Source organism: Camelina sativa, chromosome 7 (assembly GCF_000633955.1).
Source record: "Camelina sativa cultivar DH55 chromosome 7, Cs, whole genome shotgun sequence".
NCBI lineage: Eukaryota > Viridiplantae > Streptophyta > Magnoliopsida > Brassicales > Brassicaceae > Camelina > Camelina sativa.
In genome coordinates, this window is record NC_025691.1 from 6,779,805 (window position 1) to 6,799,676 (window position 19,872).

The following is a 19,872-nucleotide window of genomic DNA, read 5'->3' on the forward strand; positions in this document are numbered from 1 at the left end:
CTTTGTACTTGCTCTTTAAAAACGTTCCGTCAACTACAATGACCTTCCAAATTTTCTTGTAGAACCCTCTTATTGATTGACCAAATGAAATGAATAGATACTTGAATCTACCATGACAATCAATATCATAATTTGTATGCGTACCATGATTCGCCTCTTCTAGCATGTGCAAGTATTTAGGTATCTTAGCAAAACTTTTATCTGGGATTCCTCTTACTTCGTTAACTGCATACTCACGAGATTCCCAAGCTTGGGAATAAGTTAGCTCACATCCATTCTCCGTACGCATAATATTAATGATGTCATTGGGTTTAGGTCCCTCCTTGACACCTTCATAATTATGTTTGATGAGATTCCCGATTGTTCTTGCTGAAGGTGTTCTACCAAATTTCGTTTTCCTTGAAGAAGTACAAGTATGGCTACCCACATACATGTTGATTTTCCAACACGTAGACCCTTCTAAGCACTCAACACGAACACGCCATTTGCAAACATTATCAATACAGCGTATACACCAAAATCTTGTACCAGTTTTAGTAACTCTATAATCGAAGTTATACTTCATCGCAAAAATTTCTAAACTTGCCTGTAAAGCTTCCTTGCTTTTGAAATATTGCCCCTTCTTTACCATAGAATCAACCATCATAGATCTAGCACCAACTTCAGCGTCCTTAGAAGTTATGAAGTTAGAATCATTCAGTTTTGTTTTGCTCACATATTTTGGCAGCTTTTCACGCAGAAGAACGTCAACGCCTCCCTCACTTGAGTCGCTTGGTTCCTTATTCAGATCAATATTGCTTCTATCATTCACTGTGGCTTTAAACGTCACACACAACCATATGTTATTCTTCATTTTCCAATAAGCAACAAAATTCTTCACTTGGCGATCATTCATCATAACAACCGGAGGAGAATCAACACTGAGATCAAAGGGTAAATAACTGAATTCCACATTAACCATATTTTGTTGTATTTCATAGTCTTCCAAAACCATCGTCTTTAGCTCTTCAAGAGTTGAATTGGCATGAAAAGTAAGAAGTCTCCCACGTTTTCCTTCATCAACAATAAATCGCCATTCATTTTGGCCGATACATCTCCATACACCACATGTTACATAGATTTGCATCATACTGCAAAATAAACTCTTAAATGAAAGAACAGCCGAATTTAGAATGACAAGCGTAGGAAAATGATGAAAAACCTTTAACCAAATCGATTTTGTATGTTTTCAGAACACGTTTTCTAAACATATTAGAACGTAATCTTAAGAATATATATGATTTGCATAATTCAGGGATTACGTAAATATTTTGTTTTCTTAAATTTCGGATTCAGTTTCCTTGTTTAACATAATTGTAGAATATACTTTCTAAATTATGAAGAACATAGAGTAAAGTGTAGAATTAGTGTTCTAATTTCCGTAGGACACATGATAAAATGTAGATTTTATATTCTGACTTCAGTAGAATATGTATAAAGTGAAGAAAACAAATTCTAAAATTTGTAAAATATAGAGTTATGTGTAGAATATATATTCTAATTTCTGTAGAACACATACAAAATCCGACTTCTAAAAGTTTTAGAAAATATATTTATTCTAAAGTTTTCAGAACAAGTAGAGTGCAAAGAATTTGTAATCTACATTATTTAGAACATGTATATATGTAGAATTTATAATCTAATATCTTCAGAATATATACAATTAGTAGAAGATGTATACTAAATGTTGCAAAACAATTTTTTTTCAATGTTAAAACACCAAATTTTCATCAAAAACATTTTATGGCAACATCTTTCTTATTTCTAGAATTTGTTTTTAGGGAATTAAAATTTTAAAATTGTTTAAAAGTTAGTTTGATTTTTTGAAAGGGTAATTTAGGCATAGTGGCAAATTTAGTGTAGAAGGCATAATGGGACAAATTAAAAAAAAATGTCCTTTTAAATCAAATTTCCTTGAAAATATATGTAAAAATTCTGTAATTTTTTTTTAATTCGTATATTTTTCCAAAATAACCTAAAAATACCATAAGAAAACTTGCTAGTGAGTTCAAATATTCCGTTAAATAAACGTTACAAAATGGGGTGTTCCTGGATAATATTTTCTTTGGTCAAATGCATTTCTATTATTACTAATTTATTTGGTAGGACCCAAAACCGATAGAGAGGTGCGCATACATGGGAAAATAAATGAGCATGTAATCTGTAATCGTGCCTTGATCTTAAATTATTTGTTGCTGGGAAAGAATCAAGAAATCACGAGATAAAACATGACAAAGCCGTTCTCGTCGTGAGAGTTTAAGACAAATAAAAAAACGCGACAAAGACGGAACAACAACAACAAAAAATAAGTATGTATAATCATGTTGTATTACAATATAATTAACATGTAAAATCAGAGACATAGACGTAACAACAACAGAATAGAATAAGCATAATCTTGTTTATGTTACAATCATTTAAATTCAGTGACAGAGACGGAACAACAACAATGAAAAAAGTGCGCTATAATCATGTTGTGTTGTGTTACAGTTAACATTCTTAAAATCAGTGACAGAGGCGGTAATATATACTCTCTCAAATCTTATTGGAGAGGATCTCGACAAGCTACTTTAGGAAAAGACAATATACTCATTTATGTTAATAGAGTTGTACATATCCTTGATTGATATGATCTGTAATTAGCTTCTTCTACAAGCTTGTATCTGTATATATCTATGCCTAAGAGGCTTATCAATATATAACACATTCAATCTCTTTCTGTTCATGGTATCAGAGCCGGCAAAAAAAAAAAAAATGAGTGAACAAGTTGAGAATAGTGAAATTGTGAGGAATGAGTATGATGTCGCTAAAACCAACTCGACATATCAACTCTCTGCAACTGAAAATCCCGGTGGAATCATTGCTCAAGTGCAGTTCACTGGCGATAACTTTGACGAATGGGCGCAAGCAATCAGATCTGCTCTGCACGTGAAGAAGAAGTACGTCGATGGGACAGTGGTGAAACCGAAAGAGGAGGCACCAGAGTATGAGGACTGGATGTCTGTCAACTCCATCGTAGCGCTGTGGATCCTCAATACCATTGAGCCGAAGGTGAGAAGAACTCTTGGCAACAAAGATGATCCAAAGGAGTTATGGCAAGAAATCAAAGACCGTTTTCTGAAGGAAACGGACCCATAATTCAAGAGATCAAGGCTGAATTAGCCAACTGTCGTCAACATGGCATGAGTCTTATTGAGTACTTTGGGAAACTGCAGATGCTTTGGGAAGATCTGTCCAATTACGATCAGTCACCAACGTGTCAATGCAGCGGGTGTTTGTGTGATCTGCGTGGTCAATTGGAGAAGAAAAGGGAAGATGATAAGGTGCACCAGTTTCTTCTTGGACTCGACGATGCAGTTTTTGGTGGACTCCGCACAACAATAATCAGCAGTGAGCCATTGCCAAACTTGAATCAGGTGTATTCCAAAGTGAAATCCATGGAACGTGTTCGTACGGTGCTACGAAACCGTGAGGAGCAAGCAGGACAAGCAGATTTTGCAGTCCAAACCTCTCGAACCCCTGAAGCAATAGAAGACAAAAGTAAGCTTCTTTGCTCGCATTGCAAGCGTCGTGGGCATACCAAGGAGGCATGCTTCCAACTCGTTGGATACCCTCAGTGGTGGGGAGAGAGGAGGGAAATCTGCTCGTGGTCGTGGCCAAGGTGGAGTGGCACAGGCTAACGCAACATGTGTTATTGGACCTGAAGATCAAAGCAGTGAATCTTCTCGGAGTGGGTTTACTGGTCTCAACAACGATCAGTAGAAAACCTTAATGCAACTACTCGAAAAACAGAACAAGGCACCATCAAATCGATTAAGAGGTAAGCCTGATTCTCTTGATTGGGTTCTTGATACAGGAGCCTCTAATCATATGACAAGCAGTTCTGCTTTTCTCAATGATATAACCACAATTTTATCCTGTAAAATTGGTCTTCCTGATGGACATGAGACTGCAACAGATAAGAAAGGGACGGTTTGTTTTGATGATGGTTTTTCATTGCAAAATGTGTTATTGGTTTCTCAGTTGCGGTGTAATCTCATTTCTGTGTCACAACTCGTAAAGGACTGCGATTGTGTGATGCAAGTTGCTAACATCGGGTGTGTGTTACATGACCGTACAACGAGGATGTTGATTGGCGCTGATGAATTACGGGAAGGTCTCTATTTCTTTCGACGGATAGGAGTTTTGAATGCCTTTCATATAAATAAAGACGAAGCTGAGCATACATGGCTTCAACGGCTAGACCATCCCTCTGATGGAGTCTTTGATTTGCTTCCTGTTGTTAGTAAACGTGTTTCTGATTTTTCATCTTGTGATGTATGTTTGCAAGCCAAACAAACCGGCGATTCGTTTCATTCCAGTAATAATAAAGCGTCGAAATTTTTTGAATTGCTTCACTTAGATGTCTGGGGACCATATCGCTCCTCCAGTACATGTAATTCTCATTACTTTTTCACCATCATTGATGACTTCTCAAGCTGTACTTGGGTGCATGTGATGCATGATAAAGCTCAAGTCAAGACCATTTTTCACAACTTTCTGAAAATGGTTTTACGGAAATTTGATCAGAAAGTTCAAACTGTTAGAAGTGACAATGGCACTGAGTTTCTTTTTGTATGCACGACATGTTTGCTGAACAAGGAATACTTCACTAAACGTCATGTGTTGCCACACCGCAGCAAAACGGTCGCGTTGAGCGGAAGCACCGTCATTTGCTAAATGTCGCGCGGGCATTGCTCTTTCAATCGAATTTACCGGTCAAATTCTAGGGAGAGAGTGTTCTCACAGCAGCTCATCTCATTAATCGAACACCATCTCCTTTGTTGCAAGGCAAAACACCTTATGAGCTTATGTATGGGACTCCTCCAGCGTACGAAAATCTCAAATTCTTTGGTTGTCTAGCGTATGGACACAATCAGCGACGTGGGGGTGACAAATTTTCTTCTCGAAGTAGGAAGTGTATCTTCGTTAGATACCCATTTGGTAAGAAAGGCTGGACCCTGTTCGACCTCCAAACCGAACAAATTTTCGTCTCTCGTGATGTTTTATTCATTGAAGATGTGTTACCTTCTTATTCCGACACACATGATGTGATAACGAAAACACTTTTTTTTTTATTAGAAATGGTAGAAGAACCAATGTTCGTAATAAACAAAGGAATCTGTTCCCAACTTACAAGAGTCTAGAGTAAGAAACAACTCCAATAAGAAGAGCAAACACCGTTTACAGATATCGGAAAAAGAGAGAGTGATTACAAAAGATCTTATTCATAGATTATTCGCAATGGAGAAGACGACTGCAACGGCTTCTCCTTATAAAGCAGACTTTGGACTCTAGTGCTCCAGCTCGTATGTGAAAACTCATGTGCGACAGCTCACCAACAACCACGTCGACGTTCCGTTAGCCACAAAACAGTCCTTCCACCAGCTTTAAACATGTGTCTTCCTTTATTCAAATGAAAAAACTCTGATAACGGAAACCCTGTAACAGAGCTCCCCTGTTTGGAGAACCTTGTCCTCAAGATTCAAAGGAAGGGAAGCGACGCTGCAGGTCGAATAAGTATTCCCAAGTTGCTTCTTCTTCACCCTCATTAGTCCACTTAACCAATACCATTGTAGCCGCGTGACCTTGACGTTTAACCATCTTCCTCTCCAAAATGATCTCAGGTTCCTTGAGTAAAACGTCATTAACCAACATTGGTAACTCCGTAGAAATGTAAGTCGAACCCACCAGAACTTTGAGCTGTGAAACATGGAACACCGGATGAATCTGCGAACTCTCAGGAAGAGCCAACCTATATGCCACTGGACCACAGCAATCCACCACCTTATACGGACCATAATACTTCGGAGCGAGCTTTTCATTGCTACGACCCACCACTGATTGCTGGCGATATGGTTGGAGCTTGACGAACACATAGTCTCCAATGTCAAAGCTTCTCTCAATGCGGTGCTGGTTTGCAAATGCCTGCATCTTGTGCTGAGCTCTTAACAGGTGGAACTTCAAGATCAGAATCATACTCTCACGTTCCTGTAAACTCTTAGCCACCACTGCAACCTTAGACTCTCCCGGAAGGTACGACAGATGAACAGGAGGGGCTTGACCGTAAACAGCTTCAAAAGGGGTCGACTGAGTCGCGGAGTGGAATGTGGTGTTATACCAATACTCAGCCAAAGGAAGCCACTTACTCCATTCAAAAGGTCGATCACTGCACATACACCGAAGATAAGTTTCCAGGCAACGATTCACCACTTCAGTCTGACCGTCACTCTGTGGATGATAGGCACATGAAAAATTCAACTCCACCCCCTGCATCGCAAACAACTCCTTCCAAAACGTACTCAGAAATATCTTGTCTCTGTCACTCACAATGGACTTGGGACAACTGTGGAGTTTGAAAATGTTGTCCATGAATGTTTGAGCCACTGTTATCGCCGTATAAGGGTGTGACAGAGCTATAAAATGTGCTGCCTTGCTCAGCCTGTCGACTATAACCAGAATCACATCCTTTCCTGCTGACTTTGGTAAGCCGTCTATGAAATCCATGGAGAGGTCAGTCCATAATGTTTCAGGGATTGGTAATGGCTGCAATGGACCAGGACTCGCCACCGTTTCATACTTACAACGTTGACAGACATCACAAGCTCGAATGTATGCATGAATGTCTTTCAGCATTCCCTTCCAATAGAATAGCCCTTTGACTCGTTGGAGCGTTGCATCTCTACCCGAATGCCCACTGCTACCCGAACAATGTAGCCATTGAAGGATAGAAAACCGCAGTTCTTGTTTTGCTGGAACCACTATCTTACTCTTTCGACGCAAGACCCCCTGAACCAACGAGTAATCCTTCTTCGCAGCCGGATCTTTTTTAAGAGATTCAACGATGTCCTTAATCTCCATATCTTGCTCATATTGATCCTGAATCTCCTTCATTAAGTCACACTCTACCACTGTCATCGCCATGTGTAAAACCTCCGCTCCTTCAACCTTGGACAATGCATTTGCAACCAAATTGTCTTTCCCTGCTTTGTACTGTATCTCATAGTCAAACTCTAGAAGCTTAGGTAACCACTGCTGCTGAATAGGCGTGTTTAAACGTTGCTCCAACAGGTATTTAAGGCTTCTCTGGTCTGTTTTGATTATGAAATGATTAGGGAGGAGGTAATGGCGCCATTTTTGAACTGCAAATACCACCGCCAACAGTTCCTTCTCATAAATGGACAATAGCAGTTGTTTCCCCTTTAAATGGCGACTAATGTAGGCTATGGGATGCCCATCTTGCATTAGCACTGCACCTATTCCTTGAGAACTCACATGTGTTTCCACCACAAATGGTCTATCGAAACGTGGAAGAGCTAATACTGGAGCCTCACATAAAGCCTATTTCAGCTCTTCAAAAGCTTGTTGAGCCTCTCCTGACCATAAAAATGCATTTTTCTTAGTTAACGCTGTTAATGGTCGAGCTATAGTCCCAAAGTTACACACAAACCGGCGATAGTAGCCAGCTAATCCAAGAAATCCCCTCAACTGCTTCAAGGACACTGGTACCGGCCATTCTGCGACTGCCACAACCTTATTTGGATCAATAGAAACACCACGACCTTCGATATAATGCCCAAGGTACTCTACCTTATCCGTGGCAAAACTGCACTTACTCTGTTTGGCGTATAATTGATTCTCCTTCATCAGTTGGAAAACAGATCTCAAGTGCTCCGCATGTTCTTCTTTCGTGGCACTATATACCAATATGTCATCAAAGAATATGAGTACGAACCGCCGCAGAAACTTCCTGAATACCGTGTTCATCAAATTCTGGAAGGTTGCAGGGGCGTTGGTTAGGCCAAAAGGCATCACCAGGTATTCATAGTGCCCATTGTGGGTTTTAAACGCTGTTTTATGCACATCCATAGGATCCATCCTCACCTCATGATACCCTGCTCTTAGATCAATCTTTGAGAATACACTAGACCCTCCCNAACCTTATTTGGATCAATAGAAACACCACGACCTTCGATATAATGCCCAAGGTACTCTACCTTATCCGTGGCAAAACTGCACTTACTCTGTTTGGCGTATAATTGATTCTCCTTCATCAGTTGGAAAACAGATCTCAAGTGCTCCGCATGTTCTTCTTTCGTGGCACTATATACCAATATGTCATCAAAGAATATGAGTACGAACCGCCGCAGAAACTTCCTGAATACCGTGTTCATCAAATTCTGGAAGGTTGCAGGGGCGTTGGTTAGGCCAAAAGGCATCACCAGGTATTCATAGTGCCCATTGTGGGTTTTAAACGCTGTTTTATGCACATCCATAGGATCCATCCTCACCTGATGATACCCTGCTCTTAGATCAATCTTTGAGAATACACTAGACCCTCCCAACTCATCCAATAAATCCTCAATAAGAGGAATAGGGAACCTGTCCTTTACTGTTAACTCGTTAAGTCCTCTGTAATCGACACAGAGTCTCCATGTCCCGTCCTTCTTCTTGACCAAGACTACAGGGGATGCATACGGACTGGAACTACCCTGAATGGTGCCCACTTCTAGTAGTTCTCCTACCATCTTATCAATCTCGTTCTTTTGGTGGACTGCATAGCGATACGGACGGATATTGATTGGGTTTGCTCCCTCCTTTAGTGGTATCTTATGGTCATGGTTTTCTCTGGAAGGAGGTAGTGTAGTCGGTTCTTTGAAGATCTCCTCGAACTCCTGCACTACTTCTCCAATTCCTGAATCCTCTGCAAGAACCGAGTTTTCACCCTCTATACTGCATAACTGCATTTCCTCCATGTTTCCTCCTTCTGCTGCGTATATCATAGAGATTTGAGCCTCTTGGTCTCTTATCTTCTTCAATTTGTTTACTTTCACTCCTCGTACCGATCCTGGCTTAATACCATGCAACATCACCCTTTGGTTCCCATACTTAAAACTCATTTCCAGTTCCTTGAATTCCCACGAGATAACTCCTAAGGTTCGAAGCCACTGGATCACCAAAACCATGTCACAACCTCCCAATGGAATCAACATAAAGTCTGCAGTGAATGTTGTATTTTGGAAAGTCCACTGAAAGTTATAGACTGCTCCATGAACCATCAACTTCCTGCCATCCGCAACTGATACTCGTGTCATTTGAGACGAGTCGATCACACAATCCAATCTTTCTGCAGAACGAGGGTCCATGAAGTTGTGAGTTGAACCCGAATCAACCAGCATGAGAATAATTCTTTTCCCATACAACCCTTTCACTCTCATTGTGTCATACTCCTCTACACCAGAGACTGCACTTACAGACACTCTAGGTGTGACTTCCATGGTTTCCAGACTCTCCTCTTCCTCATCACTCTCATACTCTCCACCCCCGACTTCGATAAGGTACAACTGCTTCCTTTTATGTTTTAGGTAATGGTCAGGAGTATATTTTTCATCGCAGAAATAACACAACCCTTTAGCCCTTCTATCACTCATTTCTGCATTAGATAAAAACTTCTTGGAGCCTACCCCATCACCCTTTTCATCCGTCTTCTTCTCCGAATAACCTCCAGAATACGGCTCCTTCTTTACACCAAGAATACCTTTTCCACTCATGTTACCAGAAGATGGCTTAGTCGATGTCCCAAACTGTGAAATAGGCTTCGTGGGGTGAGCTTTCTCATAGAGGCGACCCAACATCAAGCAGTGGTGTACTGTTTGTGGCTGAAACATACGTACATGCATCTGAGTATCCACTCTTAGGCCTGCAAGGTAAGCACTAACCAAGTAATCCTCGGACATATTGACCCTTGTTCTAAGCAACTCAAATTTTTGGTGATAATCAACAATACCATCAGTCTCGTGTAACTTTTTAAGCTCAACAATTGGATCCTCTAACACATCATCAAATCTCTCCTTAATTTTCATCTTATATGCATCCCAATCTTGCAACAAATGACCATAAAGATTAGACTGTACCAGTGCATGGTGCCAATGAGCTGCGTGACTGTCGAAATGCACAGCTGCCATTTTGATCTTCCTCGAATGTGGTGTTCGATATAACTCAAATAAATCCTCTACCTTGAACAACCACTCTTTCACCCCATCACCATCGAAACGAGGAAAATCAATCTTACCCATCCTGGTGATAGTATCATAGTTCTCTGAAGACTCTGTTTGTCCCCTATCTTCAAGAGCCTTCGAATCTAAACACACCACGTGAGAGGTTGAAGCCCGAGGTGGACTCAGATCTCGTTCCATGGTACCTGGGATTGTCTCCTTGGATTTTAATAGGAGACTGATCGCTGAGAACATCTCTTTGATACTACTGTCAATCTTCTCGTTATGCTCCATCATTTTCGCCTCCAACGTGTCGGTGTGAGAGATCATTTTACTGATTTGAGGTCCGATGGCCTCCTCTGCCTCTCGTACCACCACGCTTGCTTCATGAGCCACAGTTTCCTTCAACGCCGTCTGAGAACGAGTTTCCGCCATAGTTTCCGAGGTCGGTTAGCTCTGATACCTTTGATAACGAAAACACTTTTTTTTATTAGAAATGGTAGAAGAACCAATGTTCGTAATAAACAAAGGAATCTGTTCCCAACTTACAAGAGTCTAGAGTAAGAAACAACTCCAATAAGAAGAGCAAACACCGTTTACAGATATCGGAAAAAGAGAGAAAGATTACAAAAGATCTTATTCATAGATTATTCGCAATGGAGAAGACGACTGCAACGGCTTCTCCTTATAAAGCAGACTTTGGACTCTAGTGTTCCAGCTCGTATGTGCAACTCATGTGCGACAGCTCACCAACAACCACGTCGACGTTCCGTTAGCTACAAAACAGTCTTTCCACCAGCTTTAAACACGTGTCTGCCTTTATTCAAATGAAAAAACTCTGATAACGGAAACCCTGTAACATGATGCTCCTGTGGTGGACGTCGATTTTGATGGTGATTGGCTCATCACTCCGTCATCACCAAACAGGCCAGAGATCGTCGTCGGCTCCAACTCCGAGAATGCTGCTCCGTCGGCTATGGAGGTTGTGAATGAAGAAGACACAATCGAACAACCCATTGGGCCTGTTCCTTCTTTGGCTCCATCACCTTCTCATGGGCCTATACCTCCTTTAGCTCCAACAATTCTTATTGGGCCTACTCCAAGCCCAGAAAATCCACCATTGTCTTTTCCCTTTACCAACACACACCACACGATTGAGCCTTCGGATTCCGACGACAGGGAGGGTTCCCTAGAACTCGACCAATAGGTCATCGAAGAACTTGGCCGCGGAAAGCGTCCCAAACAGCCATCAATCAAACTGAAGGGGTTCGTTCTTCGCACAGTTCAGGCTGGTCCAATCTTACCGCAACCTACTTGCCCTTTTCCCGTCTCCGATATTTTGGATTGTGAGGAATTCTCTCCACAACATCGAGCTTTTCTCATGGCTCTTACTACTGGGGTTGAACCCACAACTTTCTGTGAAGCTGTCAGTGACAAACGATGGACTACAGCAATGGGGACCGAGATCGATGCTCATGGGATCAATCATACATGGGACATCACCAAACTACCTCCAGGTAAGAAAGTATTAGCGGTATATTCTGGGCTTAGTATTTTGGGCTTTAAACGTGTAGTTTACGTCAATGACGGTTTGTGTATACCCTAACTAAACATGTATAAATAAGGTTGTAACCTAGATCAATAAAGGCAAGTCAGTTCAATACCTAATTCTACAAATCCCTCAAAAACGTGCATCATCAAGACCCATTACAAACTGATGAAGCTTCTCATTATCCCTTTCGGTAACAATTGCAGTCAGAATCGAACCATGGGGACACACCGGACTAGCTTGATAAGTTTTCAATTCATCCCAAAGATGACACAGCTTGCCGTAGTACTCTACGACCGTATGTCCGTGCTGGCGACAAGAGGCGAGCTGAGCCTTGATTTGATGAACTCGAACATTGTTAGTAACAGAGAAACGCTGCTGCAACTCATCCCAAAGAAGATGAGCATTAGAGATAAAAGTTACGGTGGTCTTAACTTTTGGCTCAATCGAAGCCCTTATCCAACCCACGATCATGGAATTCACGGTCTTCCAATTCTCAAAATCAGGATCGGTGCTTGAAGGCTTCGGGATTGTACCGTTGATGAAGCCTGTTTTCCGTTTGGCTTGAAGATCATTAAGCATCTCTTCAGACCATTCATTGTAGTTATCTCCGTTCAGCAAAACAGAGGTGATAACAGTTCCGGGGTTGTCGGAGCTTGAAAGTGTATACGGCGACACCACCGTGGAAACAGAGGAAGCGACGAGGGCCCCTGTAGAAGAAGACACATGTTCTCCGTGGGTACTCATGAAGATCTTGATACACAAGACAAGTCGAAACTATCGACGGACACAACCGAATCGAAACTTATCGATGAACAACAAGAATTTTAAAACTTTTCTAGCTCTGATACCATGTAGAATTAGGTATTGAACTGGCTTGCCTTTATTGATCTAGGTTACAACCTTATTTATACATGTTTAGTTAGGGTATACACAAACCGTCATTGACGTAAACTACACGTTTAAAGCCCAAAATACTAAGCCCAGAATATATCGCTAATAGAAAGCTTTGGGTTCTAAATGGGTATACAGCATTAAATACCTGGCTGATGGTACTATTGAGCGCTATAAAGTGAGATTGGTAGTTCTAGGAAATAATCAAAAGGAAGGTGTAGATTATTCTGAAACATTCGCACCCGTTGTCAAGATGACCACAGTCCGAGCGACACTTAAGGTTGCCGCAGCTAGACACTGGTCCCTACATCAGATGGATGTCCACAACGCCTTCTTACATGGCGATTTAAATGAAGAAATCTACATGAAGTTGCCCCCGGGGTTTCGACCAGAGAATGGTGATCGTAATTTGGTTTGTCGATTGCGAAAATCTGTCTATGGTCTCCGCCAAGCACCCCGTTGCTGGTTTGAAAAGCTCCAAACTGCATTGCTCAAATATGGTTTCAAGTAGTCCTACTGTGATTACTCTCTTTTCACATTACACAAGGGGGACGTTTGCATTTACGTTCTTGTCTACGTAGATGATTTGGTTATCACAGACAACTGTTTGGAAACGATCTCGGAATTTAAAGAATATCTGAGCTCATGTTTTCATATGAAGGACCTTGGTGCCCTGAAATATTTCTTGGGCACTGAAGTAGCAAGGAGAGAGGATGGGATATTCTTAAATCAACGAAAATATGCATTGGACATTCTAAAGGAAACAGGTCTCTTGGGCAGTACGCCAGAAACGTTTCCCATGGAACAACAACATGGTCTTGGTCGAGTCACAAGTCCACTTCTTGAGGAACCAGCACGCTATCGTCCCTTGGTGGGTCGCCTTATCTATCTCTTGGCTACATGACCGAATCTCACATACTCTGTCCACATTCTGTCGCAATTTATGCAGCGGCCAACACAAGCACATTGGGAAGTTGCATTACATGTTGTCTGCTACTTAAATGGATCTCCAGGTCAAGGGATTCTTTTATCCTCTGATGATGATTTGAAGCTAACTGGTTGGTGTGACGCGGATTGGGCAGGGTGCCCTGTTAATCGCCGTTCACTAATAGGGTGGCTTGTCTCCCTCGGAACCTCTCCTTTGTCATGACGTTCGAAAAAACAGAATGTTGTTTCTATGTCTTCAGCAGAGGCCGAGTATCACAGCATGTCACTGACACTACGTGAGCTTAAGTGGCTCAAAGGTTTGCTTGAGGACTTAAGGGGTCAAGCAAACGGATCCTATCGATCTCTACTGCGACAGCAAAGCCGCCAAATCCTGTATTCCATGAACGCACAAAACATGTGGAGCTAGACTGTCACAAGGTTCGGGATGCGGCTAAAGCAAAGTTCATATGTCTGCGTTTTGTTCGGTCTGCCTCCCAACTAGCTGATGTCTTCACCAAAGCATTGGGACGCCGAGACTTCGAAGAACTCATTGGCAAGTTGGGCATCTTTAGCAACCATGCTCCAACATGTGCCTAAGAGGCTTATCAATATACAACACATTCAATCTCTTTCTGTTCAAATCTCAATGCTATTAACATTCTCAAGTTATGTTGCTTAGAGTCGTTGATGAGAGTATCCATGTTCCTAATAAAGCACAACAATCAACAACTACAAAAGCCGGCCACTAAACCACGATCAATAAAATGTCAAATAGACCTGAGTTGAAGCATATAGCATTTTGATTTTGAAAGATAAATTGCCGCAAAGTTGTTGGTGCCGCGGGTGTAATTGAATCTTCTATTCATAATGGAATTGTGAATTCATTTATATCTTCAAGTAGAAACTTATAGAGAGATAATTATTATTAGAGGTATAGAGAACGTTGTGTGTTTAAGGAAATTACAAACCAAACACGACAAGGCCATTTTCAAGCCTGTGGTTGATAGGAGAAACCGTTAACCGTGAGGCCTCCATCAACACAAATAGTTTGACCTGTGATATATGAAGCTGCAGGTAGACACAAGAAGGCCACTAGTGATGCAACTTCATTCGGCTCTCCACAACGACCAAGTGGAGTTCTACTCAACAATGCCTCCTTGAAACTGACGTCCTCAAGAAACTTTTATAAACAAAAAAAATTGAGAAATGGTTAGAGGAATTGAAGTTCTTAAATTCACATGCAACAACAAAAAAAAGTAAGATTTTTGTATTATTTATTTATTACAGATTGAGACTGAGCAGTCTTGACAGCATTAGGTGCAACAGCATTAGCTCTTATGCCGTNTTACAGATTGACACATAGGAGTCGTGATAGCATTTGGCGCAACAGCATTGGCTCTTATGCCGTCTTTTGCCCATTCACATGCCAAATTTCTAGCTAGCTGATTCAGAGCTCCTGAAAAATAAATTAACAAAACATTTTTTTTTGTTAAAGTAAAAAAACAAAATACTACTCGTTGATTTTGCAATGAATTGCCTCTCGTAGTAACTTAGCTAGGTTAACTTAAGTTACCTTTTGTTAGACCATAAATGGATCCAGCGTCGAAAGATATAACCCCTGCAACAGAGGAAAGGAAGATGATGCTTCCATAGCCTGAAGCCTCCTTCAAGAGAGGATGTGAAAGTTGGCAAAAATGGTAAGCAGCTTCCAAGTTTGTTGAGATATGGAAAGTCCAATCATCTGCCACATATTCTGTTGTTGGCTTTCCCCTGAGTACGCCCACGTTATTAACCTATGTTGTACAAAACAAATTCTCTCATATATAAATTTTAGTTATAGAGTATGCGTAGTTGTTTCTATATAATGATCATTTACTTACAAGAATGTTGAGTTTGCCATCGAACACGGATGAGACGGTTTGCATCAGCTTTTCTCTCTCTGGACGAGAAGTTACATCACAAACTGAACCACTCACTTGAAACCCTTTCTTTTCCCATTCGCTTAAACTTTGATTGAGCAGAGTTTCGGATATATCGCACACATGGATTCTAGCTCCAAAACCAGCCAACTCTTCTACTATGGCATACCTAAACATAACATTCCACAAACTTTAATTCCTTCAAATAGTGACCATTTAGAAGCAGAACAATGGGGTAAAAGAGGTGATATAGAAAGATAGACAAACCCAATTCCGCTGGCTGCACCGGTCACAAGAGCAGTCATACCTTGAAGACTCCATCTTTTATCCATTTNCGTTGAGTTTGCCATCGAACAGGGATGAGACTGTTTGCATCAGCTTTTCTCTCTCAGGACGAGAGGTTACATCACAGACTGAACCACTCACTTGAAACCCTTTACTTTCCCATTCGCTTAAACTTTGATTGAGCAGAGTTTCTGATATATCGCACACATAGATTCTAGCTCCAAAACCAGCTAACTCTTCTACTATGGCATACCTAAACACTCTTGACCCATCAGGAAGTTAACAGCAAACAGAACAATAGATTGAAAAGTTGATGTAGAGATAAAATAGAGAAGAAAGACGAACCCGATTCCGCTGGCTCCACCGGTCACAAGAGCAGTCATACCTTGAAGACTCCATCTTTTATCCATTTTTCTTGCTTGTTACGAGCAATGATAATAATATATATACAATCAATGTGGATCAGATAAAGTCTGAATTATTGAGTTAGTTTGTATGTGTGGTTCAGAATTATGTAGTAGTCAAAAGAGAGTGGCTAGAATATCTAAGTTAGTGGTCCTGACCAAAAAAACGAAAATTTTTAGATATTATTCATTTGATGTTTTCGCTTAAGTTATAGTGTGTTCAAAAAGTCTTAATACACCGATAACTTCTAATATGATTTTGACTTCTTCACAGTTATATCTTTCGTAAAACAGAGAATATGAGAAATAACTTTTAAGCTTTTGCATTTAGTTTTGGATGACTACAATGATTGTTTGTGCCGTAGAGCCATCTCTCCTCTGAGTCATCATTGCATATTTGCATAGGGATTGTAAAGCATGGTGTGTTGTCACATGATTCTGTATTTGGATGAGTTTTGAAGTTGAAGACCATCTTCTCATTTGAGTCCAAGTTTTACTCTGCTTTTGCCTGCTATGTTTCTGCAAAAGGGCTTACTCTTACTTAATAGACAACATCTTCTTGCTAGGCTTCTTGTTCATCACGTTTTACGAATACCGAAATCTTAACCATTGTATAACATTAGGAAAGGGTATGCGCAGTTTTTTAAACAAAGATGCATCGAACATCGTTGAAGGGATATGCATAAGTGTTTCTCTCTTGTGGAAAGAATCCACATAGAATTTTATTGAGCAGAGTTTTTGACAGGTTACAAGGCCAATAGGGAGTTTAGGATATTAAGACAAGAACATAACATGACCATTCTCAAGCCTGCTGCTGATAAGAGAAGCCATTAACAGTGAAACCTCCATCAACACAAATGGTTTGACCAGTTATATAAGAAGCTGCAGGTAGACACAAGAACACCACTAGTGATGCAACTTCATTCGGCTCTCCTAAGCGACCAAGTGGAATTCTACTCAACAATGCATCCTTGAAACGGACATCCTCAAGATACTTAAAGAATACACAATTTCGAAATTGTTAGAGGAACTGAGGTTGTTGTTATATTCACACAAAAACATGTAAAAAGTTGTCTTTGATTTATTACAGATTGACACATAGGAGTCGTGATAGCATTTGGCGCAACAGCATTGGCTCTTATGCCGTCTTTTGCCCATTCACATGCCAAATTTTTAGCTAGCTGATTCAAAGCTCCTATAAAAATACAACAACAACAAAAAAAAAACCCTTCTTGGTTAGTCAGTCTTGCAATGAACTGCCTCTAGTACAAACCATGCATGGTTACCTTTAGTTAGACTATAAATAGATGCACCACCAAGTGATACAATCCCTCCAACAGATGAAACAAAGACGATGCTTCCATTGCCTGAAGCCTTTAAGAGAGGATGTGAAAGCTGACTAAAATGGAAAGCAGCTTCCAAATTTATTGACATGTGGAAAGAGAAATCTTCTTCCACATATTCTGTTGTTAGCTTCCCACGAAGTACACCAACATTATTAACCTATAACATATATGCTTAGGCGTTTTCATTAGATTTCTATTAAGGAGTACTACTATACTATAAGTTAATTTCACTTACTAAAATGTTGAGTTTTCCGTCGAACAGCGAGGAGATGGTTTGCATCAGTTTTTCTCTCTCGGGACGAGAGCTTACATCACAGACTGTTCCACTCACTTGAAACCCTTTCTTTTCCCATTCGCTTAAACTTTTAGTAAGCAGAGTTTCAGATATGTCACATACATGGATCCTAGCTCCAAAACTAGCTAACTCATCCACTATGGCATACCTAAACACTCTTGACCCATTAGGAAGCTAAACAGCAAACAGAACAATAGATTGAAATGTTGATGTAGAGATAAAATAGAGAAGAAAGACGAACCCGATTCCGCTGGCTCCACCGGTGACAAGAGCAGTCATACTTTGAAGACTCCATCTTTTATCCATCTTTCTTGTATCTTACTTGAATTGAAGTCACCATGCCACAGATTTTATATGTATATAATGAATGTGGATCAGATAAGTGTGTGGCGGCTAAATTAAAATATCTAAGCTAGTGGTCCAAAAAGACAACTGAAACTACAAGTCAGACTCGTGCACCAATTACGGTAAATGTTTCCACGTCTTCATTTAAAATAACTAAAATGGAACTGTTACCTTCACACTTTTGATGTGGCAAATGATGGATATGTTTAGTTGTCTGGTTTACTCTTTGATATAGATTAGTCAATCAAAAGAAATAAACTGCTTAACATAGTGTATTTTTGTTTGTGAAAATTGTGCTGTATAAAGTAAACTCTCTACACGGGACATAAACTCATCATAAGCTCTCATAGCTTGAGAGTTTTTATTAGAGAGAACATTTAAACAGAGAAAACGTGAAAAGCTCATTATAAAGCTTGTGGCTGATAGGAGAAACCATTAACAGTGAACCCTCCATCAACACAAATGGTTTGACCAGTAATATAAGAAGCTACAGGGAGACACAAGAAGACCACAAGTGATGCAACTTCGTTCGGCTCACCAGCACGGCCAAGTGGAGTTCGACTGAACAATCCCTCCTTGAAACTTGCGTCCTCAAGATACTATTAAGAATACACAATTGAGAACTTATTAGAGGAATTGAGGTTTTTATATATTCACACCAAATATATTTAGAAGTCGTCTTTTGTTTTATTACAGATTGAGACATAGGAGTATTGATGATATTAGGAGCAACAGCATTGGCTCTTATGCCATCTTTAGCCCATTCACATGCCAAATTTTTAGCTAGCTGAATCAAAGCACCTACAAAAGAAATGAACAACAAACAAATAAAACCACGTATTGGTTAGTCAGTCTTGCAATGAAGTGCCTCTAGTACAAACCGTCTTGGTTACCTTTTGTTAGACTATAAATGGATCCACATGAAACTGATACAATCCCCGTAGCCGAGGAAATAAAGACGATGCTTCCATTTCCGGTAGCCTTTAAGAGAGGATGTGAAAGCTGACTAAAATGGAAAGCAGCTTCTAAATTTGTTGAGATGTGGAAAGAGAAATCTTCTTCCACATATTCTGTTGTTGGCTTCCCACGAATTACACCCACGTTATTTACCTATATATTTTTAACATATATGCTTAAGCGTTTGCATTAGATTTCTGTTAAGGATTACTCATTAAACAACTAGGCGTAGGTGTTTATGTATATTAAGATCATTACTTACTAGAATGTTGAGTTTGCCATCGAACAGTGAGATGACGGTTTGCATAAGATTTTCTCTCGAGAGACGAGAGGTTACATCAAAGACCGAGCCACTCACTTGAAACCCTTTCTTTTTCCATTCGCTTAAACTTTGATTAAGCAGAGTTTTGGATATGTCGCATACATGGATTCTAGCTCCAAAACCAGCTAACTCATCTACTATGGCATACCTAAACACTCTTGACCCATCAGAAAGCTAAATAGCAAACAGAACAATGGTTGAAAATATAAGAAAGACTAACCCAATTCCGCTGGCTCCACCGGTCACAAGAGCAGTCATACCTTGAAGACTCCATCTTTTGTCCATCTTTCTTGTATCTTACTTGAATTAAAGTGACCAGAACTGCCACAGATTTTATGTATACAATTATGAATGTGGATCAAATAAGTGTGTGGTGGAAATATTATGTAGCCATATGAGCGAACATGACTAAAATATCTAAGTTAGTGGTCCCTTGCAAAAATGACTTTTTAACAACTTTATGTGATGAATAAACTGGATTTCACATTAACCGTAAATCGTGTTACAAAGTATACTTATATACAAGTATCTTAGACTAAGGCAAAAGGAAACCTTA

At 40.3% G+C, this 19,872-nt stretch overlaps 7 protein-coding genes across 11 annotated transcripts in view; 2 read left to right on the top strand and 5 right to left on the bottom strand.

Annotated features, from left to right (window-relative positions):
- Window positions 2,794-4,758, top strand: LOC109125405. Its single transcript, XM_019227020.1, has 4 exons — window positions 2,794-3,090; window positions 3,255-3,579; window positions 3,896-4,011; window positions 4,063-4,758. Exons 1-4 carry the CDS (start codon window positions 2,794-2,796, stop codon window positions 4,756-4,758), a joined length of 1,434 nt encoding a protein of 477 aa, XP_019082565.1.
- LOC104704398 lies at window positions 7,420-10,508 on the bottom strand. The gene is made up of 2 exons (XM_010420497.1): window positions 8,102-10,508; window positions 7,420-8,018 (listed from the first exon to the last, which is right to left on the bottom strand). Exons 1-2 carry the CDS (start codon window positions 10,506-10,508, stop codon window positions 7,420-7,422), a joined length of 3,006 nt encoding a protein of 1,001 aa, XP_010418799.1.
- LOC109125406 (uncharacterized mitochondrial protein AtMg00810-like) lies at window positions 12,770-13,666 on the top strand. Its single transcript, XM_019227021.1, has 3 exons — window positions 12,770-12,928; window positions 13,178-13,387; window positions 13,466-13,666. Exons 1-3 carry the CDS (start codon window positions 12,770-12,772, stop codon window positions 13,664-13,666), a joined length of 570 nt encoding a protein of 189 aa, XP_019082566.1.
- On the bottom strand, window positions 14,305-16,149 carry LOC104700574 (tropinone reductase homolog At2g29320). Of its 3 annotated transcripts, XM_019227521.1 has the most exons (7): window positions 15,993-16,149; window positions 15,698-15,900; window positions 15,324-15,328; window positions 15,017-15,236; window positions 14,852-14,899; window positions 14,729-14,787; window positions 14,305-14,623 (listed from the first exon to the last, which is right to left on the bottom strand). In XM_019227521.1, exons 1-7 carry the CDS (start codon window positions 16,055-16,057, stop codon window positions 14,432-14,434), a joined length of 792 nt encoding a protein of 263 aa, XP_019083066.1. In that variant the 5' UTR covers window positions 16,058-16,149; the 3' UTR covers window positions 14,305-14,431. The 3 variants fall into 3 exon arrangements, with proteins under 3 accessions (XP_019083066.1, XP_010414402.1, XP_010414403.1); XM_010416100.2 differs by lacking the exons at window positions 15,698-15,900; window positions 15,993-16,149 and adding an exon at window positions 15,630-15,690 and having other exon boundaries at window positions 15,324-15,531; XM_010416101.2 differs by lacking the exons at window positions 14,729-14,787; window positions 15,698-15,900; window positions 15,993-16,149 and adding an exon at window positions 15,630-15,694 and having other exon boundaries at window positions 14,793-14,899; window positions 15,324-15,531.
- On the bottom strand, window positions 16,728-18,045 carry LOC104700573 (tropinone reductase homolog At2g29310-like). Of its 2 annotated transcripts, none has more exons than XM_010416098.2 (5): window positions 17,934-18,045; window positions 17,633-17,840; window positions 17,338-17,554; window positions 17,140-17,246; window positions 16,728-17,045 (listed from the first exon to the last, which is right to left on the bottom strand). In XM_010416098.2, exons 1-5 carry the CDS (start codon window positions 17,996-17,998, stop codon window positions 16,854-16,856), a joined length of 789 nt encoding a protein of 262 aa, XP_010414400.1. In that variant the 5' UTR covers window positions 17,999-18,045; the 3' UTR covers window positions 16,728-16,853. The 2 variants fall into 2 exon arrangements, with proteins under 2 accessions (XP_010414400.1, XP_010414401.1); XM_010416099.2 differs by having other exon boundaries at window positions 17,633-17,847; window positions 17,930-17,987.
- On the bottom strand, window positions 18,282-19,677 carry LOC104700575 (tropinone reductase homolog At2g29310-like). Of its 2 annotated transcripts, none has more exons than XM_010416103.2 (5): window positions 19,537-19,677; window positions 19,257-19,464; window positions 18,931-19,147; window positions 18,732-18,838; window positions 18,282-18,636 (listed from the first exon to the last, which is right to left on the bottom strand). In XM_010416103.2, the coding sequence occupies exons 1-5, from the start codon at window positions 19,599-19,601 to the stop codon at window positions 18,442-18,444; spliced, it is 792 nt and encodes a 263-aa protein (XP_010414405.1). In that variant the 5' UTR covers window positions 19,602-19,677; the 3' UTR covers window positions 18,282-18,441. The 2 variants fall into 2 exon arrangements, with proteins under 2 accessions (XP_010414405.1, XP_019083067.1); XM_019227522.1 differs by having other exon boundaries at window positions 19,257-19,471; window positions 19,533-19,590.
- The window catches only part of LOC109125407 (uncharacterized mitochondrial protein AtMg00810-like), a 2,101-nt gene continuing 1,851 nt past the window's right edge, over window positions 19,623-19,872 (bottom strand). The window contains exon 2 of the mRNA XM_019227022.1: window positions 19,623-19,637. Within this exon, the coding sequence (XP_019082567.1) occupies window positions 19,623-19,637 (15 nt within the window). The remainder of the gene's footprint in view (window positions 19,638-19,872) is intronic.